This window comes from Pteropus alecto, unplaced genomic scaffold, assembly GCF_000325575.1.
Source record: "Pteropus alecto unplaced genomic scaffold, ASM32557v1 scaffold11, whole genome shotgun sequence".
NCBI lineage: Eukaryota > Metazoa > Chordata > Mammalia > Chiroptera > Pteropodidae > Pteropus > Pteropus alecto.
The window spans coordinates 651,709-669,518 of record NW_006431956.1 but is presented as its reverse complement, the minus strand read 5'-3'; the positions used below and the strand labels follow the sequence as shown (position 1 = coordinate 669,518).

General features: G+C 40.7%; 1 protein-coding gene and 1 long non-coding RNA gene across 2 annotated transcripts in view; both read left to right on the top strand.

The window, feature by feature from the left end:
- The window catches only part of GDI2 (GDP dissociation inhibitor 2), a 30,230-nt gene that overhangs the window by 4,662 nt on the left and 7,758 nt on the right, over positions 1 to 17,810 (top strand). Inside the window, exons 2-7 of the mRNA XM_025043394.1 lie at positions 33 to 311; positions 8,439 to 8,546; positions 10,317 to 10,416; positions 12,658 to 12,792; positions 16,721 to 16,919; positions 17,184 to 17,315. Coding sequence (XP_024899162.1) covers positions 33 to 311; positions 8,439 to 8,546; positions 10,317 to 10,416; positions 12,658 to 12,792; positions 16,721 to 16,919; positions 17,184 to 17,315 — 953 coding nt within the window. The remainder of the gene's footprint in view (positions 1 to 32; positions 312 to 8,438; positions 8,547 to 10,316; positions 10,417 to 12,657; positions 12,793 to 16,720; positions 16,920 to 17,183; positions 17,316 to 17,810) is intronic.
- On the top strand, positions 320 to 2,133 carry LOC112475629. The gene is made up of 2 exons (XR_003044789.1): positions 320 to 1,344; positions 1,749 to 2,133. It is a non-coding gene; the product is annotated as an uncharacterized LOC112475629 (long non-coding RNA).

The following is a 17,810-nucleotide window of genomic DNA, read 5'->3' as shown; positions in this document are numbered from 1 at the left end:
CGGGCGCGAGGGCCGCTGGGCTGTGATTGCAGCGGGTCGTCTCTGACCCGGTGCCAAGGCCGGGACGTGCAAAACCCGGTCCGGTGGGGGACTTGGTGAGCGGGGACGGCGGAGCACAGCCGGTGCTAAGGAGCGTGTCGCTTTGCTGCAGAAAAGACCCAGAGCCCGGGTGGCGGGTTGCTGCCCGGCCACCCCCGTGCGCGCTGCTGGCCTCCGGAGTGGAAACGGAAAAGCGCCGGCCGGAGTGGGGGAGGGGAGCCACTCCCGGTTGCATTTCCTACTTAGCCTTCAGCCACTACCACTACTTCTCGGTGTGTGTGTGTGTGCGTGCGTGTGTGTGTGTGCCAGAGCTAGGCACAAGGTTTGTGACAGGTCATTGGATAATTGCTGTTTTGTAATTGCTAGAGTTAAGTTAACTTAGATTTTTGGAGAACATTAGTTTTCTGCCCCTCCCCCACTCCAAAATGAGTGGCATTATCCATTCTTTTTAACTACCCTCCCTCCTGCTTACGGAACATCTGGAGACTTGAAAATGAGTTTTCTCAAAACTTGTCTGTCGAATGCTTTTTCACCTGACCTTTGCCATCCTTTCTTTTTGTTTGGTCAGTTCCCAGCCTCCATTGTCTCTTCTCAAGCCCGTCCTCTAAGAAATGATGGGTGATGGATTGCTAGAGGCCAAGTTCTCTACTATTTTGCTCTCTTCGGGGAGTTAAAAGATGAATCAGTAACAACGTAAAGAATGCAGTTCTAATGCTAGTGCCAGGTGTTCCTGATACCGTGATTTTTCTGGGCGTCTGCTTAGAGACCTTTAGATAACTAGATAATGCAGGCAAGTTTGTTGTGTCTTGTACTTTGTGTGTGTTTTAAGAAAATGGAGACTTCATCTTGCAGAAGAATTCCATCTGAACTGAGGACCATTTTTATTATCAAATTTTCTTCTGGAAATTTGAAATTCTGACTTAGGCTACTTCGTCTTAAGATGAACACTGATTTATATTTTGTGTATCCTATGTAATCTGACCCCATAGTCCCAAATCATTTAATGTAAACCACCTTTTCAAATTTGTAGAAATGCGTTGTTAACTCTCAGGATCAAATTAGTGTTTTTTTCCAGGTAACACCCCAAATTAACTATTTTAGATTTCTCTGCACAAGAGAAAACCTTCAGACTTTCATTTCACTGAATTTTTAGGAAGAGTTTGTTAGGAGCCAGAGTGGCACTTTTCTGACCGGGCATTTTTCTGTTTCTAGTGATTTGTGGTGATTGTTGGAGAATACTCATTTCTGAATGCTTCATTATGTTTGACCAGCCCAGAAATAGACTTGTGACGGGGCTAGGAAATAGTAAGTACTAAACAGATGAGATTACTTAAAGTGCCTACTTGGGATTTTGAACTGAGTTTAGTAGTTTGTGCCGGACGTTACTCATCAGCAGCACATTGTAAGAGCCAGTTTGTCCACTGTTTTTTTTACGGTTATTGCTGGTCTTTCAGAATTGCTCTTGATTAAGGTCATTTGAACATTGAACAGATGGGTGCAGATTCACCATCTTGCAGGCTCAGAAGCATCACTTTGTATCAAAGATACACAGTTTTATTGTATAACAACCAAATTAAGATAATGTTCTTATTTCATTTGGATTATTTATGACCTGTTTGATGAATGTTAGATATGGATTTAACTAGAAATCACACCGATTTTGCCTGTCACTTTATAGCTGTGCTAACTAATCCCTATGATCCTCCCAGGTCGTTTTATAGGATCTTTGAGAATTAAATCAACTCAGCGGTCACACTACTGACGTTGACAGGAGTCGTGGCGACGGGGTGATTTTGATAATGATGAATTGTCTGCCCTCATTTTTACTGATGCAAGGACTTCGATTAAAGTTAAATCAAGAGACCACCAAAGTTTAAAACCCTGAAATTACAAATAACTTTGAGTGGTTAGAGTGAACATTGAATTTTCTTAATTTTTGGTTTACAAACATTTAGTGCCTGAGTTTTAAGAACCTAAAAACAGACATACCCTCTCAGTTATGGGTACCAAACATTACATGCCAGTGTGTCCAGTACTTTTAGTGCAATTAACTTGTTACTTTTAAAATAAAGTATAAGGAAGTGTTGGAGTTTTTCTTTGTTGCCTAGTGTTGCTATTGTTTTATATTGATTGTTACATCGAAAATAAGGTCGTATTAATTCACAAATACTCGTAACTTTAGTAAAGGAGGCATAAAATGATTTGGAATGATTTAGCAGAATTTTTATTCTATAAGAGAAAGGGAACATTTTGGATAGGAATTGAGGGTTATCCCTTTAAAGAACCACAACTTTTGGTTAAAAGCCTTTCCAAACAGTCTTTCACAAACTAAAATTACCTGTTAGCTAAGATTTCACACCATGAGGGTTAATGTGTCGTGCTAGGACATATGGAAGCCACTGAGACCTAATGAGGAGCTTGGCCCTCCTTACCCAATAGTCTCAGACTGCTGGGCCTTGTGAATTCTTGTTTACTTTTCATTTTCCCTTTTGCTTACTTTGCTCGCAACTTTTACATTTCTTTCATCTCAGAGTGTATAGACAGCCTCTGACCCCCTGACTTGCAACTTCAATTGCCTTTGGGCTTGGCAATAAATTCATGAACCTTCTTAGAAATAGTATATAAAGTAACGGCAGTTATGCTCCACAGCTTCCGAAACGTATTTCTTCTACATAGTAATTCTACTAAGGAGTTACAAATAGAAACATATACTTTAGTGATATTTAGCCAGATTATTCTCAGCATTATGCGTATAAAACATTGTCGTACATCTCATAGTTTTTCTTTATAAAAATTTTGTGATCTCGAAGAATTTTTTAAGTCGATTTTAAAATCTTGAATGGTAATTTAAATTGCTTGTTAGATTTGCTCCTTGAAAATCCTTGCTGTTGTTATGTTAGACTTGTGTAGACAGAGGGCTTTCTGTCAGCTCAGAGGTGGTCTTGGGTCTCACTGTTGGAAAGTGTAAATATCTTGTAGGGCATCTGTATTTTTAATCAGCCTTAAGCATACTGTCCCAAAAGAACAGAAGTAAAATCCGACATTTTGGCATATTGAGGTAATGGTGAGACATTTCGTTTGAAAGACCACTTGGTAAATGTTTTGGCTCCCATACCTGATAATCAGCAATACAGGCAGACCTTGGAGATGGTGCTGGTGGAGGGTCTTCTTGCCTTCAATTTGTAAAAAACGCAGCATCTGTGAAGCACAGTAAAACAAGATATGCCTGTATCTCACCTCTCATAGTACCTAATTAAAGACTTTTACTGGAGTAATGCTCCCCAGTTTTAATTAAACTACTTGTAGTCAGGTATAGGCAATAAAAGTAAACAGCAGTCTATAAGTAGCTTCTCATGTAGGGGTAATAATAATAAGAGTTCACGTGAGAAGGTACTCAGTGACATGGGAGAGATACACGTGTGGGAATTTAGACAGGAATCAGGAAAATTCCATAAAGAAAAAGGTGTGTAAGCTGACCTTTAAAAATATTGGTAAGCTTTGAATGTGATAGATGATTTTTCGAGGCAGAGAGAGCAGTGTAAGTCAGTATCAAGAGGAGATAGATACATAGAAAATAGCTATATGCGATGAGTTCGTTTTGCCTGAGACAGGCATAGAGAGATGAAATAGGAAGGAGGGTGGGAAAGAAGGCGTATCACCAAGGGTGTTGATAGTACTAGGCTAAGAAATTTGAATTTCATCTTGTAGTGGGAGAGGAGTTTGAGCAGGAAAGATGTAATTAGAGCCATGTTTCAAAAAGTATCTTTTGACAGTTTTTAATGAGATGCATTAGAGGAACAGACATTTTAAGAAACATTTTTCTTGAAACTGATGATTGTTTTTATGGTGTTAGTGCTGTAAGACATACACCATTGAGATGAACTGATTTAAAATTTTTCTAGTTCATACATTCTCATGTTTCTAAATAGGTAGTTTTCAAAAGGCACTTTAATATTAGTTATTAGACGCTTCGTAATAACATTTTTGCGTGCATTTGCTTTTCTTTCGTGTTAACAATTTTAAAATACAGTAGACTAGAGTTTTAATGGGTGTTTAGTTTGGCACTTGGAGGGTGTATCAGAATATCCGTGTGCGCTGGCTCTGTCCTCCACGCCCAGACTGCTCTCAGGGTGGGAAGGGGGGCTGTTAATTTCCGGGATACGAGGGCGCAGTTTCCTACCATGCCTTGGGAAGCCCCGTTCAGGCCGCCACAGTACAGTTGCCTGAGGCGCTGTCCACTCGAGTTAGGCTGACTGTTGCAGTTCCAGTGTTCTGTGCAGGACGGTGCCGGCCATGAACTTCAGTCCCTGATCACGGCCTTCTCCATCCCCGCCCATCTTCCCGTACTAGAACTTTGCTGCAGCTGAACTTTAAACAGCTTTACCAGGTTACGTTTTATGTCGAAAACTTGAAGTGTCAAATGAGGGGTAGATGCCATTATCATAAAGGATGTGGACTCTGAAGATGGTTTTATAGTTGTAGTTACTTTGGATTTGAGTCTGTATTCTATTTTGCTTGGGTCATTTCAGTGTGACTTTGAAATTAATTTGGAGTACTCTCAACTGTTAGATTTAAAACGACTGTGTTGGTTAATATTTATTCAGATATAAATTTCCTGGTAAAAGTTATCAGTATTCTTGACATATGATGAATATACCAGATTTTCTGGTGCAAAAAAGATAATTAATTTAGGGTATTTTCTCTGACTTTAATATGCTTTGTTATTCTGCATTCACCAGATAGGTAGTAGTAATAGATTTTAATTTTGAGTTAATTTTGGAAGGTGTTAAAATTTTAGGATAATTACATACTCTGTGTTCACATGATTGGTAAAGTTTAACAGCGAATATTTTTTATCAGTGAAACGTCTTCTCATGTTTGAAGCAGAATTTTAAAGTGTTATGCTTATGCTTCTATTTTATTCTTTTGGCGATGTAAAAGCAGGCTTTACAGAGGGATTACAAGAATTGGTGGCATGTGGATTTTCAGTTAGCTTTTGGCATTCTCTCCAAGCGGCCCCTCTAAGGGCAGTCTGTGTGGGCCCTTTGACACGGCCGCATCTTTAAAGCTTGGGCTCCTGCTGGGCCCGCCCTTCAGTGCCTGGGCAGAGCCCAGTCTGGCCAGTGATTCTTGCATATTTGCACTGGAGTGCGCAGTCATGCACAGAAGCCAAGCGGCCCTCGGAGTTGGTGATTTTGCTTCCAGAGTTGAATCCCGAAGTCTGCTTTTGTCAGCTGGAAGTGTGACTAGTTAGTCTCCCTCTGTGTACATCATAACCTGTTTTTGAGATAGTGAATGTCATTCTATTTTCATATAATAATGTTGAACTATACATGTTAGTGCTTCGTTAGTTGCTTTTTTGTTTTTTTGGTTTTTTTTTTTGATCGAGTGAATTGCTTTCGATGGTGTCAGGGTGGTTTTTGTAAAATACCTTCAGGTGTTCCTCAAGACATTGTTAAGGAAGTGGAAAGGCAAGTTGCAGCGTGGAAGGTGTATACAAGACAGAACCAGCAAAGGACTTCCAAATGTCCAGAATACATTTAGAACTTTTATATAGCTAAGTTCACTAAGAAAAAGACAGAAAGCTCGTTTTAAAAATGAGCAAATAATTTGAGTAGGCACTTACCAGAAGAAGACATCATAGTTATCCTAGCTTTTGTGTAAACAAGTGCTCCACCTCAGTAGTTGTCAGGAAATGCAGATTAAACCACATCCTAATTAGAATGACTAAAATTAAAGGCGCGGCAACACAAATGTTGGGCAAGGGTTTGAAACAACAGGAACCTTCACACCCTGCTGACAAGTGTAGGTCCATACGGCCATTTTGGAAAGCTGTTTGACAGTATGTACTGAAGTCGAAGGTATTTGTATTCTCCTTCATATATATCCAACAAATGCATACATGAAAGACACGTTAAGAGTGTTTATAGAGCATGATTTGTAATAGTCAGAAACTGGAAAGTAGCCAGATGTCCACCAGTAGAACGGATGGATCGTGGTTATCCGTGTGGTATAGTCCGTTCAGCAGAAACCTCTGCAGCTTTGTCGGGGACTTCTGTTCTGTTGGGCTGCGTGGTCCATGGATCGACCTTCTGCAGCACCTGAGAACTTAACTAGACGTGCAGAAGGTTAGGCCTCACCCAGGATACAGTGAATCGAAGTCCGCATTTTAACATGACACCCAGATGACTTACGTTTGAGTGACACTGCTCTGGGACTGCAGTGCTTCTTGGAGTTGGTCCTGGAGCGGCAGCATTAGCATCACTTCGGAGGTGGTGAGAAATGCAAATTCTCAGGCCCCATCCCCAGACCTGCTGACTTGGATGGGGCCGCCTGTTGAAGCAGCTCTCCAGATGATGTGGATGCAAACCTGGAAGTTTGAGAATCTGCTTAGTTTACTTTTCTGACAAGTTCACAAGTGACAGCCACCCTGAAGGCACACTGCCTGCAGGGTTAGGCAGACTTCTGCAAGGGTCTGGTTAGTGAATGTTTTCAGGTTTTGCTGTCCATAGGGTCTCAACTAGTCACAGCTTCAGTTCTGAGGCAGACTGAAAACAGTGTAGACATTATATAAATTAACAGGAATGGGTATTTACCACTAAACCTAATTTACAAAAAGAGCCAGAAGGCTGGACTTGCCTCATCTGCTTTGGGGACCCCTGTTCTGTAGCAGTGATTATAAGGAAATGTCAGCTATACACAAAACATGGATGAATTTTGTAAACATGATGTTGAATAAAAGGTATATACAAAAACCTATATACTGTATGATTCCATGAATTTTGAATTTAAAAATGGGCAGAACAAATTTTGTTCTCAGAAGTCGCGAGAGTGGCTGGGTTGGGGGGGCGTGGCTGGAATAGGGCACAGGTGGCCTTTTGGAGTGCTCCTGTTTTCTTTCCTGACCTCATTAAGAAGTAGTGCACCCTCCCAGAGTACAATTTGAACCCGATAGTAAGTAATTTAAAACACGTAAGAATGCTGAAATGAATAGATACATTATAGAGGGAAATTTGAAATATGCGTGAATTTTTAAAAGAAAGTTTTCAAAGTCAGACTTCTAGGGTGGAAATGAGATTGTTCTCTGCTGTGTAGGGTCTTTTGGATGCGTTTGAGAGAAGCACTGAGGATTTATAAAGATGCATGGAATTCTCTTCCTCTTCCCAGCTAGAGCTCTGATCACAGAGAGCCCCCCGTCAATGGTTTGAGTGCGGGAGTAGCCCATCTCCTCCTTTCTCCCCGCTAATTGTATTCTTTCTGGATTCCCCCCATTTGATTTGGTGCGTCTTAGTATACTCATGCTTTGTTTACCCTTCTGAGCGTGGGCCTTTGTAGCCCTTTATTTATAGCCCTTTGGTTGTCAATTAATTAGTGGTCAGTCACCCTGGTGCTTCCTGCAGGCCTCAGCTCTCAAACTCTCAGACTCCCAAACTCCCGTCTCGGGCTCTTAAATATTGAGAGCCCCAAAGAGCTTTTATTTATAAGGATTATATCAATATTTATCATGTTAGAAAACACTGAGAATTTTTAAAAAGTTATTAATCCACTTGAAGGTAACGCTAAACCCATTAAATGTTAACATGTATAACATATTTGATGAAGTATAACTTTTCCAAAACAGATTTATGACGGCATATTGCTTTACATTTTCTGCACATCTCTTTACTGTCTGGCTTAAAGGACAGTTGGATTCTCCTGTCTGCTTTGGTGTTCCGTCTCTCGTGATGTATTGTCTTAGCTGAAATGTATGAAGAAAATCAGGCCTCATACGGCTGTGTGGAAAAGGGAGGGGTGTTTTAGTGCCTCTCAGATTGTTGTGGAAATTCTTTGATTTACGCCAAAACACAGTGGCAGCTTAAGTCTCAGTAATCATATGTTGGTCAGTTCTTTCAAATAACAACGGTGGTCCATGGAAGGAGTAGCTATTTCAGCTTATCAGTCAGTCACACACAGAAGGTTTTCTTTGAGCCAGAATGGCTTTATGTGTACATTTAAGAGACGTAATTTTACTGCTACATCAGGGACGTTTTAACTAATTAAGCGGTGGTGCAGAGTGTAATGACTGGTACACTTAGTACACTTTCGAGCTGCTACCTTAATTCATTCCATCCACCACTGACCTTGCGCCATCAGTACTGACATCAACACAGTGACAAATAGTGAATCATGTCTTAGCATTATTATGAAAATAGTTAAACTTGGGGCCCACGGGAGCCCACAGACTACAGTTTGAGCCCTGCTTTAGGGCTTTGTCCTTAAAGGACATCGTAGGTTGCACACACATGGGCCTTACCAAAAGAATGTGTCACAACAGACTTTTAAAAAATCTGTAAAAGTATCTGTTTGAAACGTGCTGTGGCCTTTTCTTTGTTTTGAAGATGCTTGCGCTTTCCCCGTAGGAATGCATCCTGTCGGGCATAATGTCGGTGAACGGGAAGAAAGTCCTGCACATGGACAGAAACCCGTACTACGGAGGAGAAAGTGCATCCATCACACCTCTGGAAGACGTAAGTACCAGACTAGATCAGCACGCCTTTCCCTTGCGAATCTCAGCTTTACTCCTTGCGGGCGGCTCTGGTTTTCCCGTACGGCCTGTGGGACCGGGGAGATGCTCCCTTCGCTGCCGTCGGGCGCCGTTACCCCGCACAACCGATGAAGTGGAGACTTGACGAAGACCTGATGCATGCAGGCACGATGCCAGTACTCTCCACGTGGCCTCACGTATTCTCCCAGCCACTCAGATTCTTATCCCCATTTTTCAGATGACACAGTCGTGCCTGTGGAGTTAAAACCACAGAAATGGGTTACGCACCGCGGTCCTGTGACTCCAGAGCTTAGCTCCTTTCGCCGCGCCACCCCGCGTCCTGCTGCTCTGAAGCGCGGGCACACGAAGCCTGGCTTCCCAAATGTGTCACTTCCGTGTGAGCTTCGTTCAGCGTCCGCCTGTGTGGATAGGAGCTGCTCTGCACTATGTGTTTTGAGAGGAGATGTATAGATATCAATTATTTAAATAATGACCTGAAATAAACTTAATATTTCTATCAGTGTTTACCTATAGTCAGGCATACAGAAAAGTTAAAAGAATGCTACTAGTGGATCAGAAACCTTCCATCTGGATGTAGCAGTTTACATTTTGCTGTATTTGCTTCATGTGTCTTTTCGTGTCGTTGGTTTTGAACCATTGGAAATCACAGACATGACGCTTGACCTAAGCGTTCCCGCATCCCTCTGCTGAGAGCAGCGCTCTCTTACGTGATCGTCATACCATTTCTGCATTCGGGAAAATCCACAGCATTCACCATATTCGAATTTCTCAGGGACCCCAGGCATGTTGTTGCTGTATAGTAGCGTTCTTTTTTTTTTAACCAGTTTAAACGTTGCTTTTGCATTGTTTCTCCTTGTTTTCCTAATGTACTGAAGTCTCTTCACTTTCTCTTCTCTGTCGAAAAGTCCAGGATGGTTTACAAGCAAGTATGGTCGGGACTTCCTGTGGTATCACAGCAGCAGGCACATGCTGTCTGGTTGCCTCACTGCTCACAGCGCTCTGTGTGGCCCTGGTTAGGGTGGTGGCCACCAGCGCTCTGCATTGCGCCCCTCTGGAGCGATGTGCTGGTGCCGTCCCTTCCACACCTGGCACATTTATCACCTGGTCTTCAATAAGAGCAAGCTGCTTTGTTTTCTTTTCTTTTTTTCTTTCGTGTGTGTGTGTGTGACTATACCCAAGGACTTAGGGATTTTTGCTTACTGTGTCATCTCAGCACTGTGTGAGTGTGGCATCCTCAGGTCTTAAAGTGCAAGTTTTTTCCTAGAACCCCTATTCATCTCATATATGTTAGAAATTAACTGGAACTAATTTTAATTGTCTTTTCTGATTGAAAGAACTTAAAATTTATTCTTATTTTTAAATCCTTATATAACTACAGAAGCAAAATTAAGCTTTTTGATCGTTTTTTTATTTAGGAGAGAATGAGTTTAAGTGATTTTTTAGGTTTTCTGATATAAGGAATAGATCCTCAGAACTAGTGTCTTTAACAAATTGTTTTGTATTCTTGCTTTTCTGCTACTAAAAAAACAAACCACCTCGAAAGTACTAATTTTAGCATTGATTAGTAATATACTTAATTTGCATATATCCTCATTACACTTTGCAAATGTCCTCATTACACTTTACCTCATGTAGTGGTATTATACCAAAACCATGTCATCAAAAAACAGTTGCATAGCATAATGAAAACTAAATTTTGTTACATTGTGGGTATTTTTTGCTTTGTTTGTAGTTATACAAAAGATTTAAAATACCTGGAGCACCGCCAGCATCGATGGGGCGAGGAAGGGACTGGAATGTTGACTTAATCCCCAAGTTCCTCATGGCCAACGGTAAAGGGTTCTGACCTATATTTATGGTAATGCGTTGAATCTGGTTTAAAAGTAGGAACTAAATCCAGGCAGAAAATATTACTCCAGGTGTGTGGAAGCGGATTTTGTTGAATGGCTGAGGTCTGGTGAGTAACGTCTGTGAGAGGTGTCTAGAGGCACTCAGGATGAGGGGAAATGGGGTGACTCGTTCTGGAGAAACAAAACTGTGATGTAGTACAATACATGCCAGATTCTAAGTGTTTATAATAGACTTCTTGACGCTTTGGTGACAATCTTAGATAACTGGCCCTTGAGAAACAATGTTTTTCTAGTTTGTAGGCTTTTAAATTATTTTTTCTCATTTTTAATTAGAAGAGCTAAGTATTTTTTTAAATTGCTATGATATTAGTGTCTTTTCCTCAGATCACATTGAAAAACTAAATTGTTGTAAATCTGTCCCCTGAAACAAAGTATGTGCCCGCCCCGCTGCTTTTGAATTTATGTTCTATAGTTCGTTTTAATGGCAAGGTCTTAGTTTGAATTGTCTCTGAAATTTAAAGTTAACTAAATTTTTGGAAGTAAATTATAACAAATTATTTTTTTTAAGTAATTATTTTATTAAAATTTGCTAACATAGCTAACCGGAAAGGAAATAAAATTTATATAACCAGAATTTACCATCTAGAATTATGGTTAACATTTTGGTATATGACCTGCCAGGCTATATATGTATATATGTTTTTCAGATTTTTCTCCTCAGTTAACGTGTTTCAACTGATAGACAGTAGGTTTAAGAGACGTAGCGAGTGTGTGTGCACGTGGACGTGTGACAGTCTCACTGTATACTCCTCAGTGTTTTCTGGGGCATAAAGGCAGCGGTTTAAGGCCGTCCCTTACGTTGCTCATCACCAGCAGACTGAGGCCGCCCTCAGCCGGTACCACTGCCAAGCCCGGGCAGTGTTTAGTTTTTGCCATTTTGTCGTACTAGCAGGCAAAACAATGAATTTTAAAAATATACCTATTTACTAGCAGGTGAAATGATTTCTAGATGTTTATTGACTTTCATATTCTTCAGTGAATCGTCCAGCCTTGTGCTTCGCACATTTTTCTGTTGAGGTTTTGTGTTTTTCTTTATTGATGGGAAAGAGCTCTTTATAAAGGCTATTAAATACCCTTTGAAATATGTTGGAAATACCCTTTCCAGTTTGTGATTGGCCTTATATATTACTGTTGTTTTTGTGTGTGTGTACAAAAGCTTTTAATTTTATATGGTCCTATAGGTTGATCTTTCTTCCTTTTCTTGTTTCTGATTTGGAAGGCTGTGCTTAAAATTTTTGTCTACTTCATGGTTATAAAAATACTAATATTTACTTTTATGATTTTATATAGTTTGTTTTTCCCCTACAAATTTACCCATTTTACCACATAAATAATTTTGTTATCCTATAAGAAGTAGAAATGAAATATATTTTTTTGAAATGACTGATCAGTTGTCCTGCAGCACCGTTTATCTTTTCCACTTAGATCTGACCGTTTATAATACATTAAATTCTTATACGTGAGTCCATTGTTTTCCACTAATTTGTAGATTAATACAGTTGTACATTGTATTTTAACATCTAGCTGCATAAAGCACTTCTCATTATTCTAAAAAAAGAAGCCCTTTAAATTTTGAAATATTTTAATGTATTTGTCCTTTCAAATGGGCTTTAAAATAATTTGGTTTTTCAAAGAAGTTTGCTATTTTTAGTATGCTAAAATTTTTTTTGGTTTATAGGTAGGTGATATTTTTAATTGTATGCCTGGCTTTTTTTTTTTTAATCTAATTTTGAAATTAGTGTCCGTTTTAATGAATATAAATTCACCTAGAAACTGAAAAGCACAAATTCCTAAAAAATTTGCCTGAGTTGCCTCTCTTAAAATATCATAGGAATTTGAAAGACACCCAAACCTATTTGTAATAGTACTGTAATTCTAAACCTCGTACCTGTAATAATTGTGTAGCTTTTACGAAAGCAAGTTGAAGTTATTAACCTTGAAGTTGTAACATTTAAAAAAACATCTAAATACGCTAAGCAATAGGTGTGCATTCTGATTGCCCCATTTAAAATATGGCTTTGGAGACTTTTTTGTAGGAGTTATTATACAATGTTAAGAAAAAATGGGGCAGCCATTGCTATCTGTAAATGTACTTTTATTTCTGCTAGGTTTTTTGAGGGTAATAAGATAAAAGTGACAGTGTGAATCATGTGACTTTTATAGGTCAGCTGGTTAAGATGCTGCTTTATACCGAGGTCACTCGTTACCTGGACTTCAAAGTGACTGAAGGGAGCTTCGTCTATAAGGGAGGGAAAATCTACAAGGTCCCTTCCACCGAAGCAGAGGCCCTGGCATCTAGTAAGTACTTTTATTTTCTCAGAATGTTAAGATTTTATAGTGCAAAATGAATCTTAGAGATTGAATTTAATGTCCTTTTTGTCAGCTATCCATTCAGTCATCCAGTCTGCAAATGCTTACCGAATGTCTGTTTTGTGCCAGACATCGTTCTGGGCAGTTGAGAACAGAATGTTCGAAAGTCCCCACTTTGGAATCTTAAAGAGAGTGCCCGGGCCCATCGCTGTGTCGCGTGGCTGGGCACTGGCGAGTCTGAGCCCACTGAGGTCTAGTTGTGCTCGGTCTGTAGTAGTTCCTTACAGCCATCTTTCTTTTTTGAGTGTTTGTGTGCTAGGCTCTGTGCTACACACCGCACATTCATTTTCTTATTTGGCATTTAAAACGCTTTTATGAGGTGAGGCTCGGGCCTGGAATCATACAAGTAGTAGCTAGCAGGATTGGAGCTGGGACCCTGGCTGGATGGCTGCAGAGCCTGCGGGCTCAGTCACTGGGCTGAGTGACCCCTGACCGCATCACTCAACCTGCGGAGCAGGGAAGGGCGCCGTTGAGGGCCTGGCCTCCTGACTGGTGCCTCTGTCCTCCAAACCCGGCTTTGGGGATCCCAGTGGGTCTGTCCAAAACTGCTCCCTCTGCTGGCTCAGCCAAGGGTTGCTGGTTGGTACTTCCTGTTCCGAGCTCCACGCTCTCTCTGGAATAGCAAACGCCCCAGGAGAGCCCTCTGTCCCCAGGCATCTGGATTGTGCAGTGCTTTGCAGAGGAAGGTCTGTGTGAGCCCAGCGGAGGCCGCGCAGGGGGCGCGGGAACGGGGCACCTAACTTGTCCAGTGGTTATTTTGGCGTAATGTGGAAATGTTTTCGCAATTATTTTGGCAGTTTCTCTAACTGCGTTTATTTAGTTTTTGCTTTTGGGGGAGAAAATGTTGGGCATAAAATGTTGAAAGACACTAGAGCCAAATAGTAAGAAACACCACTAAGAACTGTGGCCGGGTTAGAATGGCCAACTGGGGAAGGAAAAGAATGGCCCTCAGTTAAATTGACGGGAGTCAGTGGTGCAATCGTGTTAGAAATTACTTTCAGTCTTGTACGTGACAGTAAGTGTAATCCAGATAGTGTTTACATAAAAAAAAGAGTGCAGGGGTTTGCATAGAACCCTTTAAGCAAAGTTTGTGCTTTTGTATTTTTATTCTCTTTACCTCTCATCTATTTTTTAAATTTAGTTATAGTTGACATTAGTTTCAGAGGTACAACATAGTGGTTAGACATTTACGTAACTTACAAATGGTCCCCTGATGAGTCTCGTCCCCACCTGGCACCACACATAGTTCTTACAGTAGTGTTGACCGTATTCCCTGTGCCGTACCCCACGTCCTCCCATGACTCATCGCTGGCAGCTTGTACTTCTTCATCTCTTAACCTTTTTTGCCCATCCCCCACCTCCCATCTGGCAACCATTAGTTTGTTCGCTGTATCTGTGTATGTGTGTTTTCAGATTCCACATGTAAGTGAAATAATAGCGTATTTATGTCTGTGTGGTATATTTCACATAGCATAATATCCTCTAGGTCTATCCATGTTGTCACAAATGGTAAGATTTCACACTTTTCTGTGGCTAATATTCCATTGTGTAGATATGTACTGCATCTTATCTATCCACCTAGGTTGTTCACATATCTTGGCTATTGTAAATTGGACATAGGGGTGTATGTATCTTTTTGAATTAGCGTTTTCAATATCTTTGGATAAATCCAGGAGTGAGATTGCTGGGTCATGTGGTAATAATAGCATTCTTGTCTATATTAATAACTTCAGCTTCCTTCATTTAACAAAAATGGAAGGATTTACCTTTCAGCAGTTTTATTTTTTCATTTTGGATTTAATTTTTTCAAATATATGAAACATTTACTCGATCTGAAAGTCAAAATTGTGTCAAAGGGTATATTTAGAAGTCTGGCCCTTATTTTCCACTTCCATCTTTCCACCCCGATAGGTAATCATTTTTACCTGTTTCTGGTTTATCCTTATGTTTCTTTTTGCAAAAATAAACAGGTTAATGTATGTATTTTTAAGGTTGGGTTTATTAAGGTATAATTTATAGTAGAATTTACCTGTTAGTATATGGTTTCATGAATTTTACAATACCTTGTTGGCAGCTGTTTTTACACTGGTGGATAGGATTTTGAAGTCACAGTGACAGGCAAGAAAATTTTAGGCAGAATAAATAAGCAGAAGTGTAGAGGTAGAGAATTTTAAGAGAAAGGTAAATAAGAACAAATTGTTTTATAATGATAGCTCAAACTGAGCATTATCTGGGCGTGGAGGTACCAGGTACTCTGCGTGTATTATCTGACTTTCTCTCCTACACCTACGAGATGAGGGTGCTGCTGTCCATCTTGCAGATGTGAGAGAACAGCCCAGAGTAGCCTGGCTCCTGATGGGTGGAAGTGTTCGAAGCCAGATTGGCAGATCAGAACCCACACTCATAATACTGTGAGTATTATGAGTGTGGGTTCTGATACTATATACTGTGTAGTGTGTAAACACAGGTTTGGGGTATTTTAACCATCACATACCTCTAATTCTCCTCATGGTAAACATTCCCAGTTCCCGGGTCGTTGCTCATGTGGTATGCTATCTTGACCACTTTTCTTTAGAAAGTCTCTGATTTGCCAAGGTCATCCTGGATGTATGGCACTGCAGCCAGACCAGACACAGCAGTGCACGTGCTGTCTGCTCAGTCACGTCAGCGGGCTGCTACTTTCTCAGGACAATGTATTTCTGTTACTGTAGCCTGGTGACCATTGGCTTTTTTAGGAGCTGTATACACTGTTGGTTCTTGTGACAGTTCACAAGGTTCCAATAAATATTTGTTGTTTGGTCAAACATTACTTTTGTCAAATCAGTGAGAAATGTATATGACCTCTAGAGTCATGTTGAACGCAGATAATATGTTCAGAGAAGTTTTCATAAATAGCTTTAAAATGTGCCCAGCAAAATCTTCGGTCTTAAGTTCAGTCTTTAGCTTGTTTGTTTATTCTCAGTCTTAGGCTGAGACACCTATTTGTCTGGAGCACCCAGGCATCAGGTCACCTTGGATGTCACAGAGCTAAGTGCATCTCAGGGCTCGTGGCAGTCTGCAGTAGACCGCCTGCAGCTGCAGCCCGCTGCTGATCTGGGGTTAGGTCCTGTGGGTCCACCGCGAGAATTCTACATCATGTGCCATATCCTAGTGGTCTTCTTATGATACTGATTCTGCTTTTTTAAAAATTCCGTGGTCAAATCTTATACCTGGTTAGGTAATTGGGAAGCTTTGACCTGTTGTCTTACTGAAACTGGCCTACTAGTAGGAATAGTGACTGGTAGGAAGAGCCGAGGGTGTAGTCGGTGGTGATTTACAGCTGTCTCCTCATCTGCTTTTTAGCGTGAAAAGCGGTGAGCTGGTTATCTAGGCCTGCAGTAAAGTAACTAGCGGCGTAACCAGCGTCTAAATTTCTTTGAGGTCAGTTTGCTCTTGGAGGCCGAGCTTCTACCCCGTTAAATGCCAGAATGTATCTTAAAATACAGAAAAAGAAAAGGAAGAGCATTCAGAATTTCAGGCAGTTGGCTAAGTACAGATCAGAGTTTTTCAGAGAACATTCAGACGGATGCCTTTTTGAATAATAGTTTTCAAAGTCCTATTTACCTCGTACCTAATAAGAGATGTAATTAGATATGTTACATTTAATTAAATACTGGTTCTAATTACTTGTAATTGCACTGTAAAATTGAAGACCTAACTGAGCTGTTGTAATTGTCAGTTTATTTAGTCTTGTCAGACCCCCGCGTTTTAAATGCACGTTGCGTTGGAAGAGCCCCAGACGGTAACGTGGCATCTTTCAGCCTTCTTCTCAGACTTTCTTTTCCTCAGTGTCCTATTTTAAAAAATTCTTTTTCAGGCTTAATGGGGCTGTTTGAGAAACGTCGCTTCAGAAAATTCCTAGTGTACGTTGCCAACTTCGATGAGAAAGATTCTAGAACTTTTGAGGGCATCGACCCTAAGAAGACTCCAATGCGCGAGGTGTATAAGAAATTTGACTTGGGCCAAGATGTTATAGATTTTACCGGTCATGCCCTGGCACTTTACAGAACTGATGAGTAAGTTCTTTGGTTTTTAGATTTCTATATGTTTTGGGAACGCTAATTGAATTTCCCAGTTCTTCACTGTGGAATATGCAAGAAAATGAGTATCTAGCCATGTTAAACAGTGAAAGAACAGGTTCTAGCTGCAAATGAATGTTAGAGCCTTTCAAGTAAAATACGAAAGTATATAACTGAATACCTTCAATTCAGGAAAAGATCTTAAATTGAACACAAATGAAATCCGAAGCCCTTTTCTAATATTCACTTCCTCTCCTCCAGCTATTTAGATGAACCGTGTTGTGAAACCATTAATAGGATTAAACTTTACAGTGAGTCTTTGGCGAGATATGGCAAGAGCCCGTACCTGTATCCGCTCTACGGCCTCGGGGAGCTGCCACAGGGCTTTGCGAGGTAAGAGCACACGTTTATCCTGTTTGCTGAGAGCCCGCGGGCCGTGAACCTCACCGTCCCCGGAGCATGAGACGTGGCTGTGAGCGGCGAGGTGCTTTTTGTTGTTATTGAAGTAAAACCACAGATCTACAGTGCAAAGGTTGAGTTTGATAAATGTGTAAGCCTGTGTGCCCAGTGATTACTTTTGCCTGTTTTTGAAATTTATATAGAGGGAATAATGCAATACGTACTCATTTGTGTCTGGCCTTTGCTTAGCATTTTTGAGATTCATCTGTGTTGATGCATGTGCTGGAGTTCGGTTTTTAAATATTGAGTAGTAGTCCATTATGTGGATTCTGTCCCTGTACCACATTGTTCTGCTGCTGGTCACCTGGGCTTTGAGTTTCATGGTATTAGCAATAGCGCTCCTATGAGCTTTTGTGTAGAAGGCTGCATGGACGTAGCTGCCATTTCTTTTGAGTAGATATCCAGGAGCGGAATTGCTGCCTGTAGGGA